We start from the raw sequence: 16427 nt of genomic DNA, 5'->3' as shown, positions 1-16427 counted from the left end.
CCGGCAATCGCAGGTTGACTGACATCTGGAATGCAGCTCCGCGTTTCTTGTCCTGCCGCCTCGGGGCCCACTTAAGTGGTAAGGATTACAGCCAACTGCTGTTGGCAGCTGGCACCCTGGCCGGGACAATGAACTCGGCCAAACAGCCGGCACTTGAACCCAGGTAAGCCGATCTGGCTGGGTCACCCAAATATCAAAAACAAGCCATAATTGTGGTTTCCGAAAGTCAGCCATCAACGTGTCAAAGTTCAAGTTGTCTCAAAAGGATATAGTTTAGTAACAATGATCTAACCTTTCTTTATTTGTTCCATTAAACATGTTTTTTTTCAGATTAATGCATCGATATGGTATGTCCTGCGGAAAACATCTTCTTTGACGGATTACCCTTATGTTCGTCCTGGGGCTTCGTCCCGCAAATCAAACAGTCCGGGCACGCCATAGCATCATAATTCGGAGGATTATATGCAGCTGGCATGCCAACCGACGATTACATATGAACATGCGCAACTCATTTGGCTCAAGTTAACCCACAGCCATTCGGTCTGAGTTTCATTTGTACTCATTTGTATGGATGGGTGTGTGTGTGTGTGGCTCTTCAGTTTCCATTCGAGTGCATACGGGCAAAATTAATTGCTTTGCACTCGAGAGTACAACTTTCAGTGTGTTCTCGCTCTGCTCCTTTGAGTTTGACATTAATCAATGACTATTTGGCATGGCCAGGCGCGTCTTCAAGTAGGCAGGACCAACAAGGACACCGGGGGAAAAAGGATAATTTCATTAAAAATAATAAGTCGAAGGGAGATGTACAAATAATATGACTGCTATCCTTTCCATAGAGTGGCTTGTGGAAATAGCAAATGGTTTTAAGATTTTCAACAAAAGGACCTAAGCTTAGGGCTTAATTAATTAATTAATTTAAAGACTCTAATATATAATTTCTCTCTGTGCATAAGCAGAAGCTGAACAAGAGCCGACCAAACCACTCGAAAGTGTCAATATCAAATGAATTGCAATTAAGGACAATTCATCAAGTCGTGTGTGAGTGGGTGTGGAAAAGAGTTTTGCCCTCCCGTCCCCGCTGCTATCCTCCTCCTTGCCCACTTTGGTAATGCCAATTAATGATTACCCAGCTGCAATCGCTTTTCAAGCCACTTTAACTCTCTGGGCGTTGACAATTAAAATGTTCCGCAATTACTCCAACTCCAGCCACTTTGGCCCATTTACTCAACAATTGTCCCGCAGTCAGGAAAGTGCATAAAGGACAGCGGACAAGAGACAACGAACAACGGACTTTATGCGGTTTTCCAACTCTGCTTACCGGAAACGGAAATGATAAGCGAGTGACAACTTGACAACTCTTTTTTTTTGCGTTGCAACTCCCCTTTCCGAGTGTGTGTGTGTGTGTGGGAGTGTGTGTTATGACATTATTTTTGTAAAATTTAATTAGAAAAGTTTGAAAAAGCCGGAAAGTGCCTGGTCAGGTGCATTGCCCCGCCTCTGGTGAAGACGCCTCATTTACTCTTTTAGCACAAAAGTCGAAGCCACTTTTGATAAGTGCGTGTTGCGAAAAAGTTACTCAAATTTCCAACGCCACTGAAAACGTGACAAAAACTTGTCAATGCATGCAAACTGATGGCATGGGCGTCGGTTGGGCAGGGGGACTTGCTTGTTCGGAGGTCCAACTGAGCGTGTCGAGTATGCAAAATAGGATGGGTTGCAAGGACAGCGACAAATGTCCGACATTAGCTGGGGGACCAGCACAAAAAAAGGTGCATCAAGAGGTTCTCCTTTTACAAACCGAAACATTAAATACTCTATTATTTTACTCTATTATTTTACATTGAATGAATAATAGCTCCAGAATATCTCCATAAAGTTATTAAGTCTTTGATGCCATTTTATCCTAAAATTCGTATCGTAAACTGCACCAAAAACCTCTCTAAACCTAAAAATGACTCATTTTAACCTTCTAGAATATGGTAACCTCCATACCCATAGCTAGGGTATGCCCTCGAAACTGAGAGTGAGTGAGAACTTTGGGCAGGACAAAGTAGAGGAGCAAGTTCGCTGCTGGTAACCTCGTTTATTATGTCATCGTCATCGGCGAAACCATTTCGAGAGCCACCGGCAGGAGGTGCGAATAGGTGGGTGGATTGGGCGATTGGGCAGGTGGCACTGACAGAGGCAGCGGTAGGGGTAGTGGCGGATGCGGATGCGGGGGTGTGGCAAATGAGGGAATGGATGGTTGGCCAGATAGTGGGCTCTGCAAGTTTGCTACGTGCCACGGGGCAGAGGCGCAAAAATGTTCGCACGAGCAACCGCGTGGGGCGAAAAGTTTCGCCAAGTAGAACGTATAGTTTCAGGATCCACCAGAATGCAGTGGGTCTGCCTCGGATCTCCCACCTGGCAGGGCCGGAATCGTAACTGGAAACTTATGCAACTGGCCAACTGAGCTTGTTTAGATTTATAAGCTGCCACTGTCCCTAAAATGGGACAAAAGTTCCAAACAGGAGTTGATGTATCTGGATTCCAGAGCCAACAAAAATCGAACTTGTTTGTTTGTTTGACGTTAAAGCTAGAGGGGATATAAAAGAAAGGATATTATACTATATTAATGCTAAGTAATACTTAAAACTGATCCTATGCTTTCTTTAAACTGTCAAATTGTGCGTTAAATTCAAATTCATTTTGTAAAATTTTCTTACAATGCAAAGCAATGCCTCCCCAAGAGCAAATTAATTTTCCTGGACATAAACCGTATATATCTTTTTCTACTATCTCATGTCTTTTATTTTTATCGATCCTAAGAATTACTTAATCCCCAATCAATCAAATTTAGTGATTAGATTTCCCTTCCCCCTGACCTTTGCCAGGTAAGTCACAAGAACTCACCACTTTAAGCATTTAAATTTAGCAATAGTACTAATACTGTTTGTTTTTTTTTTTACTTTTTAGCACAAAAACTATTAAATGAATAGTTAAATGGCGGGATGTTTGATGACCTTCGAATAAACGGATCGTTGGGAGTTGAATGCGCCGACAATCCCGGAGTAAAGTCGCCCCGCTGGTGGTTCGGTGGCGTCTCCTCCTCGGTAGTTGCCACCGTTATGGCCCCCCTCGACATTGTGAAGACCCACATGCAGACCCAAAGTCAGAAGCGCGATATTTTGGAAACCGCCCGGAGAATTTTTGAGAGGCGAGGTTTGCTGGTTAACTGAAATAGTTTACAAATTTTTATTAGAATAGCATTTTTCAAGGTTTCGTTGGTTTTTACGATGGCTTCTCGGCGGCTGTTCTGCATCAGATGACATCGATGAACATCCGATTTTCAGTTTACGAGGCCGGCCGGCAATACCACTTCGTTGAGGATGACTCCTACCTTGGTAAACTTCTTTTAGGCCTTGTGGCTGGGGCCTGTGGATCAATTTCCGGGATACCAGCTGATCTGATCAACGTTCGGATGCAAACGGACATGAAAAATGCCGAACATTTGCGTCACAAGTATTTGTTTTCGACAAAATACATAATTTTTTAAGGTAATCTCGATTATTTCAGTTACAAGCACATCTTTGATGCCCTGGTGAGAATTCCCAGAGAAGAGGGCTTTTTGGCGCTATACAAGGGTGGATCGGTGGCAACTCTCAAGGCGTCATTGGGAACTTGCTCACAAATATCCTCCTATGACATTGTAAGTTGTTTATTTTAACTTATTTATTTACGCATTAATAGTAAATAGTTTCTTTATTTTTATCCATTTTAAAAGATCAAAACGGAAATGAGACATCGGCTTGATATGCATGATAGCGTCCCCCTGCACTTTTTCAGTTCGCTGGTGACCTCCGTAATTTCATCCACTCTGACCCATCCACTGGACGTGATGAAGACCCTAATGATGAGCGGGAGGCCAGGTCAATACGAAACATTATCGCAAGCCGCTCAGCACATGATGCGCTTTGGGTATATTGGACCATTTCGGGGTCTGCTTCCTACAATGGTGCGCAAGGGGCCCGCCACTGTAATGCTATTTGTGATGTACGAACAGTTAAGACTTAATTTTGGAAAATGCAGCATGGGAGGTATGAAAATGAAGTAATAAAGTGTTTTGCAGTATTTTTATTTTATAGATTAAGAGGGAACAGATGAAGCCTACAAGCCTCGTTCTAGTGTCTGATATCTGGAAGAAAACCATGCGTTTAGAAATAAAATATAATTGAGCGGATCGTTGACCCCGTTCGCTGAGCTCAGCGAAACATCAACCACAACTGGTCGCATTATAAATTGATTACAACTTGCAACGTGACTAATGAACATTAATTTGTCCAACTCCTTGACAAGGAGGACGCAGTTGGGCCACCAAAGTTGGGGGCTAAATGCCAGCACGTGCTGTGTATGTAGTTCTAGTTAGGTTGTCGCGTCTGTCCCTCTGACAACTAGGCGTATGAGCAACAATGCTTAGACAGGAACAGCAAAGGCGACGCACATATCCTTCTATTTTATACCATATCCCATACCATGCCATCCATTCAGCGCCATTTTGTGTGGGTGTCGTGTCACGTAAACGACGGTAAATGTTGCACGTCTGGACGGCATTGTTATGGATTCGTGGATGGGTGAATGGGTGTTTGTAACATATGGAGGACACTCTGGCTATTACTAAGCACACACATACATACACCCCTTATCCCTGCAAAGCCCGTTGGTGGCTACCCTTTAATCGTGATTGCAATCATTGTGGAAATTGAATTTGTAAGTAGGCAATTTGAGGACGACGATTCCGCGGAAAAATACGAATAATGCGACGCAATGAAAATGAATCAGACCGAGGTTCCTTTCATCATACCACAGTGCCTCCAAAAAGCAACTTCTGAGTAATTCTTGAGTGGAGCTAGGAATCCAAACTAACACTTGCAGTGAGCTCCGACGATTTGCATAAATGCTTAGAGCCAAGTTTATGACTAACTTGCAATTGCATCGACGATGAGTTTTGGCTCTGAGGAAGGCGGAGCCGGAGGAGGTCAGAGGTGGCGCTTGGAGCACCCTTGTTTTCTGTGCCGCTTGGCTGGTTATTAGTCGCACTGCTAGCACATTTTGTTTGTCATTAAAATCATTTGCATAGTTTGTATTTATGTAGCCGCTTTAGTGGTCGTGGCGCTCTCACATCGTTTTGCATTAATAAATATAGCGCATACGCACCGTTGACCCGCATTCGGTCCGAACCTAACCGGGTCTGCGTGCGGTCTTCGTGTGTGTGCAATCAACGTGGAATTGAATGCTTTATGAAGGCACCAAGCACAGTTTGTTTAAGCGTTCTCTAACCGAGATTGTTTTGCAAACACCACACCACCCATAGAGGTCAGAAGTCGGGAAGTTAACACTTATTTGGCAACTGACCAGGATAGCACGTCCGTCTGATGGGCAACTTCCCGGGCAAATATTTATCCAAAAGTTTACTCCTGTTAATTGGGAATTAAATGTATTTTAAAATTGTAGTCCGACTAATTACTATTGTAGAAAATTGATTTTATTTATTGAACGTCAAAAAATTTAGTTGAATAACATTGTATATGGGCCACTTTCATATGTATCTCGATTCACTGGAAACTGCAGAAAAACTTATAGCCAAAGGGTAGCCGAAGGGTTCCTAATACCTATTTCCAAAACGTACACGAAACTGTTCGAAGAGTAAAAACATAATGATCGCATTCGGCACTGTTCGCAGCAAACAAGGCACCAATCCCCGAAAAAGTCCTCGCTTCCCGAAGTGGATTAAATGCCGGAAGTACGCCGACATATTTCCGGAGCTGGTCATTTGAAGGGTCCGAAAGTTTTCGATTGGCTGGATCAGTGGTCCGTATATAAAGGCAGCAGTCACAGAGCTAATCACGTGCAGCTCTGTTTGATCGTGTTTGAAATGAAAGGATCGCATGTAGAACTCCTTGGCCTATATTTATATCAAATGGAACGTTTGGGGAAAGGCGCAAAAATCATAACCTGAAATTTTGCTATTTATTCACCTCACCTGATCATAGGATGCGATCTGGCCAACGGTGACCAGCGAAGAACGCATTATTGAGAAGAGACCGCCCTTGTACAGTGCCGAGAATCCCTCGTCACTCCAAACACGATACAACCCATGAAAAACGTGGCGGTAGTTCCGTCTCTGATCCTTTGGTAGGGCTCTATCTATATGCATTCTGGTATTGACTAACTCGGTGGGAATTCCCACAGAACTGGCTATGCCTCCCGAAAATGTGGCCAATAGGCACTTTTGAAAGTATCTGGAATCATCGAACCGCTGCTTTCCCATCTGATACAAGTGGAACCGCAGCGTCGAGTAGGTAAGCTGCCTCATTAGCTGCGCAGTCATGCCATCATACAGGGAAAAGAAGCCTTAAAGGATACGATTATGTTTTCTTGATCAAGAAGTATAGTATTTTGTTACCATGTCTTTTAATAGCCCATTCCATATTGGTAATCAACCCACGCTTTTCTATATCGACCACCATACGCGACTCAATTAGATCAAGAGGCGCCGTTACAAACTGACAACAAGCACCAGCTACACCACCACTCCACCAGGGGGGATGGATCCTGGAATCGATCAAATATATAAGTATTTATATCGGGACATGTTAGAGAGATCTTACGAGCGAGTGTCTTCTTCTGTGGCATTGTCATAAAGCGCCAGCTTGAACTCAAATATCCATCAATATTTCTATCCGATATAGCAAGCACTTCTCCAGATGGGATCTGTGTGCCGAGCTAGAACCTGTGAATCAGCTGAAACCGTCAATCGTTGTGATTTTGGAACATCGATTCTTCCCCATTTGGAATTGCGCCGAGTCTTTCTTAATGTCGATTTATAGTCTGAACGTAGAGTTCTCTATATTTGGAATTTTGTCTATTTTATTTTCTAAGGTGTAAATCATGACTACAATAAAATCAAAGCCATGTTATATGTATAGTTTCAATATTTAAGTTAATCAATAGAAGTGGCCAATGGGCTTTAGGCCGGAAGTCGTGCGTCATTCCCGATTTCCGGCCATTAACATGGGCACTTCAGGCTGCCTAATTGCTGGCCAGGAGTTCGAACTAATTGAGGCAGCTCCTCCTTTTACCTGCTCCGCACCATTTGGCCAACTTTCCGGTGAACGATGGAAGGCATCCAATCCCAGGCAGGTGTTGCAACGTTGTTGAGTAATTTGGCATAGTTTCGTGGCTGCCACAGCCGCTCCTCTTGCCCTCGACTACAGACTGCAGAACTTTCAAGTGTGCTCCGATGCTCACACAGTTGTCATGGCATTATCACGGCCATTAGGCATCAGCCAGCAAGGCGAATGTGTGCCAGCCACCTTTCCGCAGTTCCAAATTGGTAGCAACTTTCGGACATATTAGGGGCAACTCTGCGGGAGCGCCGCAAAAAGTTATTTCGGGTTGACTACCAAGTTGTGGGCTTTTGCGTCGACAATGAACCAGAATTTGGATTTGTTTCAAATTTGAGATCCATCATTTCGTTTGAAACTTGTTCTGTAAAGTTGTATAAAATTTATGCACACAGCTGTAGATTTGTTAGTTACTATAGTTTTAAGTTGATCTACCCATTTTAATCCTTTTATACATCTTTTTCAATAAGCCCTAGATAAGAAATTATAGGTTTCAATTGATTATCCACACTTTAATTTGTTATGGAAACTTTTTCAGGACATGGCTCTTTGTATTAATAGCATACTTTTCAGGGCACCAAATGGTATCCTCATTAGGCGATGAAAACGTCGAGCCATCAATCAAGCGCTCAATCAATCAATCGGGCATTTATTTTACTGCCTGCAATTTGAGTGCAATTGCATGGAGGAAAAACAAAGAAAATTGGAAAAAAAAACACGAAGGCAACAAAAAACTCCTGCCGCACACAAATTTATTTGTTTGAATTTTTTATGAGCAGGCACTAAAAAATTGATTCATAAATTTCTACTGCGCAAATAAACTAACACAATACGCCGATCTATATATTCTGTCCCCATCGCTATCTATCTATATCTCGTTTTACAGTTAGTCGTAACTACAGAGGCGTGGGCGTGGCAGTTAAACTTATTCCACCCCACAAGCGAGAGGCCCCCTTTCCCTTTGTGTACTAACTTTCGCCTGCGTAAGCGAATTTTTTTCTCTTTTCTATTTTATTTCTCTGGAATTGTTCTTCTTTCAATTTTTTTTATTTCATTGAGCTTTTCAATTTGCCCGTAATATGAAATAATATATCACGTATGCACTAGCTCACACTCTAGCTAACTTGCCTTGAAAATTTACTTTTGCAAATTTAATGCTCACCCTTGGAAGTGTTTTCTGTTTTTTTTTTTGTCTTTTCTTAACACGTCAATTTGAGATGCCTCAACATCGATGGTTTTGTTTGGGCCAACTTGGCATTTTTTTTTTTTTCGTAGCCAGTTTCTGCCAGAATGCCCTGAAATTCATTCGGCAGCACTTACTATTCTTTGGACAGGGAAGACCCCGAAGAACATGCTCCCGAAATGTTTTTCGTTGTCTGTCGACATGTCTGTTTACCATTTTGCCAGTTTGCCAGTATCTTAGGTTATTAGAAAAGTTTGCGGCCTGCCTAAGAGGCAACAAAAAAGTTGCCAGTCGAAGAAAATTGCATATTGAAGTTGTTTAGGCCATTTTGGACAACCGATGAGAGAAAGTCTAAAGCCAGGTCTAAGTCCGACATGTTTGCTTTTCAGCTCGATTTTTGGACATGCAAGTGAAGTTTATAGAACGCAATGATCTGGAAATAAGATGTATTTCAAAATGAGAAATCTAAGGGTATTTACAGGAAAAATATTCATGGGAAATATTTAATAAAATAGTAATATTTTTTAAGAAATTCACAGAATGAAATTTAAGGGCATTGAATGGAATTATTTTAATTCAAATAAACATTTATTTTTACTGATGGAATGTCCACATTGTATATTCTACAAATAGCTTGTTTAAAATAGATAAAAATTCTTACCATTTTTATTTCCATTGCTGCAGTGCATGCAACAGTCTGCCAACTTATAGCCGAGATATCTTCACCGCAACACCCGGCTAAGACCACTCAACACCCCTTAGACCCACCGCCCCTTGGCAAACTTTCGCCAAGTAGAGAAAAAAACAACAAACAAGAGCTTGCAACGGCTGTCGATGCCGTTCCGACCACATGTAATGCAGCTGCAAGCCGCCAAACTTGGCAAACTCCAGCACCAGGCCCAAGGAGGCGGAGGGTGGTGCCAAAGAAATTGGGGAATCCGGCTAAAAGTGTGACAAAGACGGAGAAGGAATGGCGAAAGATTCTATCAACTTTTTCGCTCAAAGTTTTTTTTTCACTTTCCTTTTTTTGTGGCTTTTCTGGTCGCAATGCAACTACAACTGTTTGAGTCCTTTTGGCCAATTTTCGTATCGAATTCTTTTAAAAAAATATTTTTGGGCCAAATATCAACATCACAACAACTGCTGGCCAAAGGGCCCAAAGGTGACACACCTCTGGTAGATGGGCTAAAGGGTTAAAGGCCACAATCAACTGGTCAAAGCTGCTGCAGGATTCCCACACTCTGTCAAAAAACACTTGGCCCCAGTCACGAATCGAAGGCGAACACAGGCACTGCAAAGTGCTACCAAAATTCGAAATTCCATTTTACGATAATGCAACTTGCCACAAGGCTAAAAAAAATAATGCAAAATATGGTGGAAGATTGATAGTGTGGACGAGCCAAACTATCTCTGAGAGAATCCAGGCCAACCTTTTTTAGCCTGTCTCGGTTTTCGGCAACATGTGTTGGAATAATAATAATAATACGACAAACACCCAAACCAAACAGCTGGGAGTTCACTGCAGCTATATCTTGGCCAATTTCCATCCGATTATTAAGCGGAATACCTTAAACGATTTGTGGATCGATTCTTCATTATTCTGCTATAAAATATGAGATCAAAATTTTTTTTAATTTTTTATTAAAATTCCTAGGGGATTCTCCTCTATAACTACCCCTACCAAGCAATGCCCCACTCTAAAGTCCAATAATCATAAAGAGCTTTGAAGTTTTAAAGACCTAAAACTCACTCAAATTTTTGTTTTAAATTTTCCAACTAATTTTATTTCTTTCTAACAACTTGTAGTCACCCATAAAAATTTTAAATTCATGATTGCAGCCCCAAGGCTCTGGCTGAGAACCGGGATCAGGATATCCGACAGTTCAAAAATATACAACAAAAATGTAGCTCGTGCCCGCATAATTGCGGATATTCCGAAAATGTCCAGCGCTCTGTTGGCCGACCGTGGCAACGTGGCGTATGCGCTATTATGGGGCAACCACAGCGGCAGGACGAAAAGAAGAGGCAGAAAGGAGGTGAAGTCGGGAAAAGGCAAGAGTTTACAACAACTAGTTCTCCTTCAGGCCGGGCTTAAGTTCTGTCGGGTTATTTAAAGTTCGCGTTATTAATAAATGCCTCACTGGGGCCGTCGCTTTGCCTTTGCTTGCTTGCAACTCGGCAAGGGTTGCAAGGATCTGTAGTATGCAGAGCTTGATTAGTGCAGGGCCTAACTTATGGCCAAGGGCTGCCATAGGTGGTGGTGCCGGCGGGGGAGCAGAGGAAGAGGTAAGTTGACTTCCTGCAAATTACTAGGAGTTTTGCTGGGCGCAAAGTTTGGCGCGTTATCGTCGAAAGTTTAATGGAACTATGTCGTGCCGTGCTACGCCGCCGAAAACAGGCGGTCCGTCGCAGATGTCCTTACCCCTTCAATTATACGTCCTTTGACCCAGCTGGTGCACTGCATCTAAAATGGATTCGATGTCCGTGTTAAGCCTAGTTGGTTCTCAGCAGGGGCTTAGCTAATTGCCGAGGACACCCACACATTTGACAGATTTGTTAGCACGAAAATAAGAGCAAAAAGCTTGGTCAGGGCAACTAAATGAATTAATTATTATGGTAGGTAGAGGAAAAGAAACAGTTTTATACATTCTTTCCTACAGTATTATATTCTTACACATATATTCCTATAATTATTTGAGTTCTTCATACGAGAGGGTGCGCGTAATCAAACCTAAAATCTTTAAACTCTGAACGCTAGACACATAATTATATGGTTTAGGATTATATGGTTAATATCATTTGAAGTTGAAATTAAACATTCTATTGACCGCAGTCAAGTAAACAAGCCACGCGGGCTTGTGCCAATGATTGCTGCCCCCGATTACTGCCCCCATTTGTTGAATGTCATTTGTGGAAGAGAGAGGCCCAAGATTCCCATGTCGCATCAACGCATTTGACCCACAATCGATGGTTTATGGTTAGCCTGAGGGCGTGGCTGGGGGCTGAGGATGTCATCGAATGGAAATCCCGATTGATGACTGACTGAGGAAGGGGGAGGCCCACTATTGACTCTCCACTGTCTGTTTGTAATTATCAGAGGAATATCTGAAATGGTTTCCTGTTGCCTGCAGTTAATGCGCCTTAAATTGTTGCCCCCAGATACGAGCTACGAGCAACTTTCCTAAAAAAAAAAGCATTTAAAACGTCTGAAAAAAAAATAAAATGAATGAAACTCCTGGCAGCGGACAGAAAATTTCCCTGTTTACAAACATTTAGCAAAGTTTTTCCTTTCAGATTCTGATATACAACTTAATTACAGTGTTTTCCACATCTGGTTTACTTCCAGCGAGTAGGGAGGATATGTAAATACGAAAACTGCAATAATTAATGTTTGTCTTGAATTTTTTCTTTTTATTCTGATTATTTAGTAGCTTGTATCCTCTACTTAAAAGTTGTTGATTAAGGGATTTTAAGACAAATATACAAATCTAATTTTCTCTTTTAAATAAATATTAAACAATTCAGTAGCGTAAAGTTTAAACTATAAACTAAAAACCATAATACCTCTAGGGTGGCATTCAATCGCCAGGAACTACCTCTTATAGAAACGTAGCTCCCAAAAGGACCTTAACTTTTATTTATTGCAGACAGGTAGACTGCTTTGAAAGGCCGGAAGTTGCCTTTGCTTAACATGGCCAACTATCACAGCATATCGCCTTGCTGGTTAATTTGATTGACATTTATCCGCTTTATTCTGTGAGCGTGGAAGCAGTGTTTTTTTTTATACAAGCAGCGATATCAATGGCCCTATGGTGGCGTGTGTCTTTAGCCAGGTTGGAGGAGCTTTTTTTTACCATTTTCCTCTTCCTGGCTCTTGGTCTACACTTGACACAGTGTTTGCACTTTGCGCTGATTTAATCTTTTCGTTGCCTTTGGCTGGGTGTCTACCCCGCCGAGGGGCGTGGCTAGGACTGTCTGGGCCCGATTGCGGGATCAGGATAACTGGATACCCACTCCAGCCCCTGTTCCCTTGGCGCTAAATTGGGCGCGTGATAAAGAGCAGGAAAAGAAGGAGCCCAACACACAAAAAACGGCTGAAAGAAATCCGACTGTTTGCCTTTGGTCTCTAGGTGTCTTTCGATTTGAAGAGTGCAGGCGGGAAAAATGGCTAAAATGGAAAAAAGGGAAAAATTATTGAACATCTGATGCAGTTATGATAATGTCACAGCATTTCCACTCAAGCGACAGTTTGGCTAGATTTCGATTATGACAGGCAAATGGAAGAGTTATGGCAAATTAATGCAAGCCCTTCGAGTGGCCCGACATCGATTTGGGTCAATAATTATTCAAGTTATCGCCTTTAATGGGCAAACTTTTCATTCAGGACAAAAATATATTGAATGGATATTCGGTGGCTATAAATTCTAGCTATTCTATTCAAAACTATTATCGAGTAAATCATAAAAACTCAATGCAATTGTTTGTAAATAATTCCTTTTTCTGTCTCCAAGCGACACGCCCATAATCCACAGCTTATAGACACACGTGCAGGGTCTACAATGTAAATAAAAATGAATATATACAACCATTTATATAAATATGAAACGCCGTACTTTATTTGTGGGCTGACCAACTTGCGTGGTCCACACAATATTTATAATAATTTACAGAATTTATGTTAAAACTTTTTTATGTGTTTGTGTCGTAGGGGCGCAGTTAATTTGGCCAAGTTTGCGGCTTGTTTGGCGGTCAATTGTGTAATTTGTGCACAATTTATACCAAAATGCTAGGAAGGTGGTTACTTCACAGACTGTACTATATAGTGCATAAGAGCATTATTGAAATATCTGCATATCTAGCTTTATTTTGAATTATTTTCACTGTTTACTGCTTCAAATGTCTTACCATTAATTTGAGACTGATATAATCTTAAACGAATAAGAATGTCGAATTCCATTTCTTAAAATGTAAGAGTATGAACCCAAAAATTCACCTGTTAAATTGCTGATATACCTGCCCCGTATGAACCACTGAATAAGTGGCAGTTTGGGCAAATTGCTATTTTAGTTTACTCTCTCTAATTTTAGCGGATGGGAGAATGGGCGTTTGGCCTGGTGAATGTGTGGATGTGTGGGGGCGTGGCTGTGGCCATAACGGACCTCAGCCATAATTTAAACCGGCAACGTGTTATCAGACTTAATATGTAATACATTCTGGTGGTCAGTTGGGATCGGTTGGGGAATCAGCGAGAGGAGGAGTCAAGAGTGGTTCCGAACAAAGTTGGCCAAAACAATGGTCCAACTCCCTTCTCGTTCTCGGCCTATTGTTTCGGATTAAACTCTCTGCTGGTGTGTGTTTGTATGCGAGCTCGCCCGATTTGGCCCTTTTGTTTTGGTTTATTGTTTTTGAAATGCACATAAAATGCGTTTTGCTCTTGTCCTTTGTGTCCCCCTGCAAGCGTTTGAATCTCATATTTTATTGATAGCTTGTGGAAAACAGTGGACTGGACCGGATAATTCCCGAAAAATCGCATTTTGTGGCCCAGCATGAATGGAAACTAAGCTTCGCTCGGCCGAAACATTTTAGGCCACTTAAATCGGTTTTATGAAAAGTAGCCACAATCATATTTTTCAAACTAATTTCTATAATTTCAGCAAGCCATTATGAAGAGTCGGGCTTTGCTTGAAATAGGATTTAAAGGTATTAAAACAAATTGAATCAATTGATGCTTTTTAATCCGAATTAAAAAGAAAACATGTTATTCTATGAAAACATATTCGAATTGAAATGGTTCAAGGCTTTCTTAGAAGTTTCAATAGATTTGAAAAGTTTAGTTATTAGATTTCTTTTTATGAATATATATATTGCTTGAAGTTGACATTAAGACCTCAATTAGTAACGAATACAAGAGTAGAGAACATATAGATATTATAGAAATATTATATATATATATATATAGAAATAATATTATTAAGGTTTCCAAAAGCTTCCAGATATCACAAAAAATTAATAAAAGTTTTAATTTTTCTTAAGCTTAAAATCAAAAGGAAATTTTGAACTAACAGTTCCCGCTTGGCGCTTAACAGTACCGTATTAACAGAACAGCTGTTCAGTGGGTATTCCCCGAAACTGGTCACATCGAATCTGACAAACAGAAGTGATTCATACTAATAAAACAACGTAGATTGATTAAATTCTTCAATTTCCAGTTGCAATCAACTGCCAGAAAACATTTTTACTTCATTCGCTAACAGAAATCCATCAAGCTGGGTAACGACATGTCTACGAGTTCAATGGAAAGTAAGTAGACACAAGCGATGACGAATTCTTTCTCACCCACCCACTAATGTACATCATTTTTTTCGCTTCTCCCCCCGGATAGAACATCTTTTCAATCTAAAATTTGCTGTAAAGGAACTGGAACGCAATTCTAAAAAATGTGAAAAGGAGGAGAACGTGGAAAAGAACAAAGCTAAGAAAGCCATCCAAAAGGGAAACATGGATGTTGCCCGCATCCATGCAGAAAATGCCATCCGTCAAAAAAGTCAGGCCGTTAATTATCTACGGATGAGTGCTCGAGTCGATGCTGTGGCCAGTAGGGTGCAGTCCGCTCTGACAACCCGCAAGGTTACTGGATCCATGGCCGGAGTAGTGAAGGCCATGGATGCAGCGATGAAGGGGATGAACTTGGAAAAGATATCCTCGCTAATGGAAAAATTCGAATCCCAGTTCGAAGATTTGGACGTTCAGAGCTCAGTAATGGAGGGAACTATGTCGGACACGGTTACCACCTCGGTGCCCCAGGGCGATGTTGACCATCTTCTTCAGCAAGTTGCCGATGAGGCGGGCCTGGAACTTAACATGGAATTACCCAGCGGCGTGCAGAGCCAGACGATCGGCGCCTCCACGGCTGTTTCCCAAGAGCAGGATGAGCTCACCCAGCGCCTAGCGCGTCTCCGTCAGGCCGAATAAACGTTGAATTTCCCTGTTTTATCCATTAAGTACCTCCAAAATATAAATAAGTATAAATCCGTGGTTTAAAATAATCTCATGCTTTTTAGTCCTGATTGTGATCAGATGGTTTGCTTTTTGTTTTAGGATCTTTTGGCTTTCGCTACAGATACAGGTTTAAATAAAGGCTCTGCTATGATTTTTAAAGATTTTTTGCTTAGTGGAATACATTTCGTATGAGAAATCAAGGATAAGGTTTTAAATAATATTAGTTTTAATGCCTAAATTCTATTATGTTTCTTAGAATACTACGTTCCGGTCATTTGTGGTTGTGTTGGGTGTACAATGGAGCTCGGGCTGGTGGGCTGCTTAACCTTTTGTTTTCGTGGCTTTTTTGCCGCCGGATTAGTTGCGCCGGAAGACGTTGCCTCTCCGTCGATAGGTTGTTTATTTTTCGGTTTTGGTCCACGACGTTTCTGCTCAGTTTTTCCTTTGGGATGCGGTGCCTCCATGGGTAGTGATCTCCAGTTGTCGCCATGCTTATCCAGCCGCTTCTTTAGCAACTCCACGTCGTGATTGCGCCGCCTGATAATCTTCTTAATGCCGTTTACCCTGAAATTATGTACATGCATAAGTAAATCCACATGAATTGGTCTTCCGTTGATTTTGTTTGATGTTGTTACCTCATCACACATCGCTCATTTTCCGCTTGTATCCTTTGACATTTTTCGTACAGCTTCTCCACCATTTCCTTATAGAGGATGGACTTTGCATTAATCAACATTTTAGTTATATATTTTTTTTATGTTATTGTTCATTGTTTACAAGTTCAAGCTGTTTTGTCGTACAGCCAGATTCCAAAAGGGATGCCAGATCGTTATAATTTTGTCATTAATCGATTTATGGAATATATATAAGAATGGTTTATAAAAGAAAAAATAATTCATTAATAATTTTAAAATTTATGTTTTAAAATACAAATGACATTTATTTAGTTTTTTCTCCCTTAATCCACCAGCGATTCAAAAATGTAATTTTCAAGAATTCGCCAGGAACTATCGGTTTTGTGGCATCACTAAAAGGTTTGATGAGAAAAGTTGCCTGCAATTTTTTCAACTCTATTAAACATT

General features: G+C 41.2%; 4 protein-coding genes across 7 annotated transcripts; 2 read left to right on the top strand and 2 right to left on the bottom strand.

Annotated features, from left to right (window-relative positions):
* Positions 1-2625: 2625 nt before the first annotated feature.
* Positions 2626-4262, top strand: LOC6493675 (mitochondrial dicarboxylate carrier). 4 transcript variants are annotated; one of them, XM_014909008.3, is made up of 6 exons: positions 2627-2873; positions 2956-3201; positions 3258-3501; positions 3556-3688; positions 3764-4076; positions 4131-4262. In XM_014909008.3, exons 2-6 carry the CDS (start codon positions 2991-2993, stop codon positions 4169-4171), a joined length of 942 nt encoding a protein of 313 aa, XP_014764494.1. In that variant the 5' UTR covers positions 2627-2873; positions 2956-2990; the 3' UTR covers positions 4172-4262. The 4 variants fall into 4 exon arrangements, with proteins under 4 accessions (XP_014764495.1, XP_014764494.1, XP_001958210.1 ...); XM_001958174.4 differs by having other exon boundaries at positions 2628-2873; positions 4125-4262; XM_014909009.3 differs by lacking the exon at positions 4131-4262 and having other exon boundaries at positions 2626-2873; positions 3737-4110.
* Positions 4263-5499: 1237 nt separating this feature from the next.
* On the bottom strand, positions 5500-6952 carry LOC6506278 (mitochondrial dicarboxylate carrier). Its single transcript, XM_001958175.4, has 4 exons — positions 6648-6952; positions 6443-6591; positions 6020-6390; positions 5500-5941 (listed from the first exon to the last, which is right to left on the bottom strand). Exons 2-4 carry the CDS (start codon positions 6504-6506, stop codon positions 5642-5644), a joined length of 735 nt encoding a protein of 244 aa, XP_001958211.3. The 5' UTR covers positions 6507-6591; positions 6648-6952; the 3' UTR covers positions 5500-5641.
* Positions 6953-14461: 7509 nt separating this feature from the next.
* Positions 14462-15392, top strand: LOC6493676 (charged multivesicular body protein 1b). The gene is made up of 2 exons (XM_001958176.4): positions 14462-14646; positions 14729-15392. The coding sequence occupies exons 1-2, from the start codon at positions 14625-14627 to the stop codon at positions 15316-15318; spliced, it is 612 nt and encodes a 203-aa protein (XP_001958212.1). The 5' UTR covers positions 14462-14624; the 3' UTR covers positions 15319-15392.
* Positions 15383-16192, bottom strand: LOC6506277 (TCF3 fusion partner homolog). The gene is made up of 2 exons (XM_001958177.4): positions 15981-16192; positions 15383-15909 (listed from the first exon to the last, which is right to left on the bottom strand). The coding sequence occupies exons 1-2, from the start codon at positions 16079-16081 to the stop codon at positions 15606-15608; spliced, it is 405 nt and encodes a 134-aa protein (XP_001958213.1). The 5' UTR covers positions 16082-16192; the 3' UTR covers positions 15383-15605.
* Positions 16193-16427: the final 235 nt, after the last annotated feature.

Source organism: Drosophila ananassae, chromosome 2R (genome assembly GCF_017639315.1).
Source record: "Drosophila ananassae strain 14024-0371.13 chromosome 2R, ASM1763931v2, whole genome shotgun sequence".
Classification (NCBI taxonomy): Eukaryota; Metazoa; Arthropoda; class Insecta; order Diptera; family Drosophilidae; genus Drosophila; species Drosophila ananassae.
This window is presented reverse-complemented; position numbering and strand designations above follow the sequence as displayed.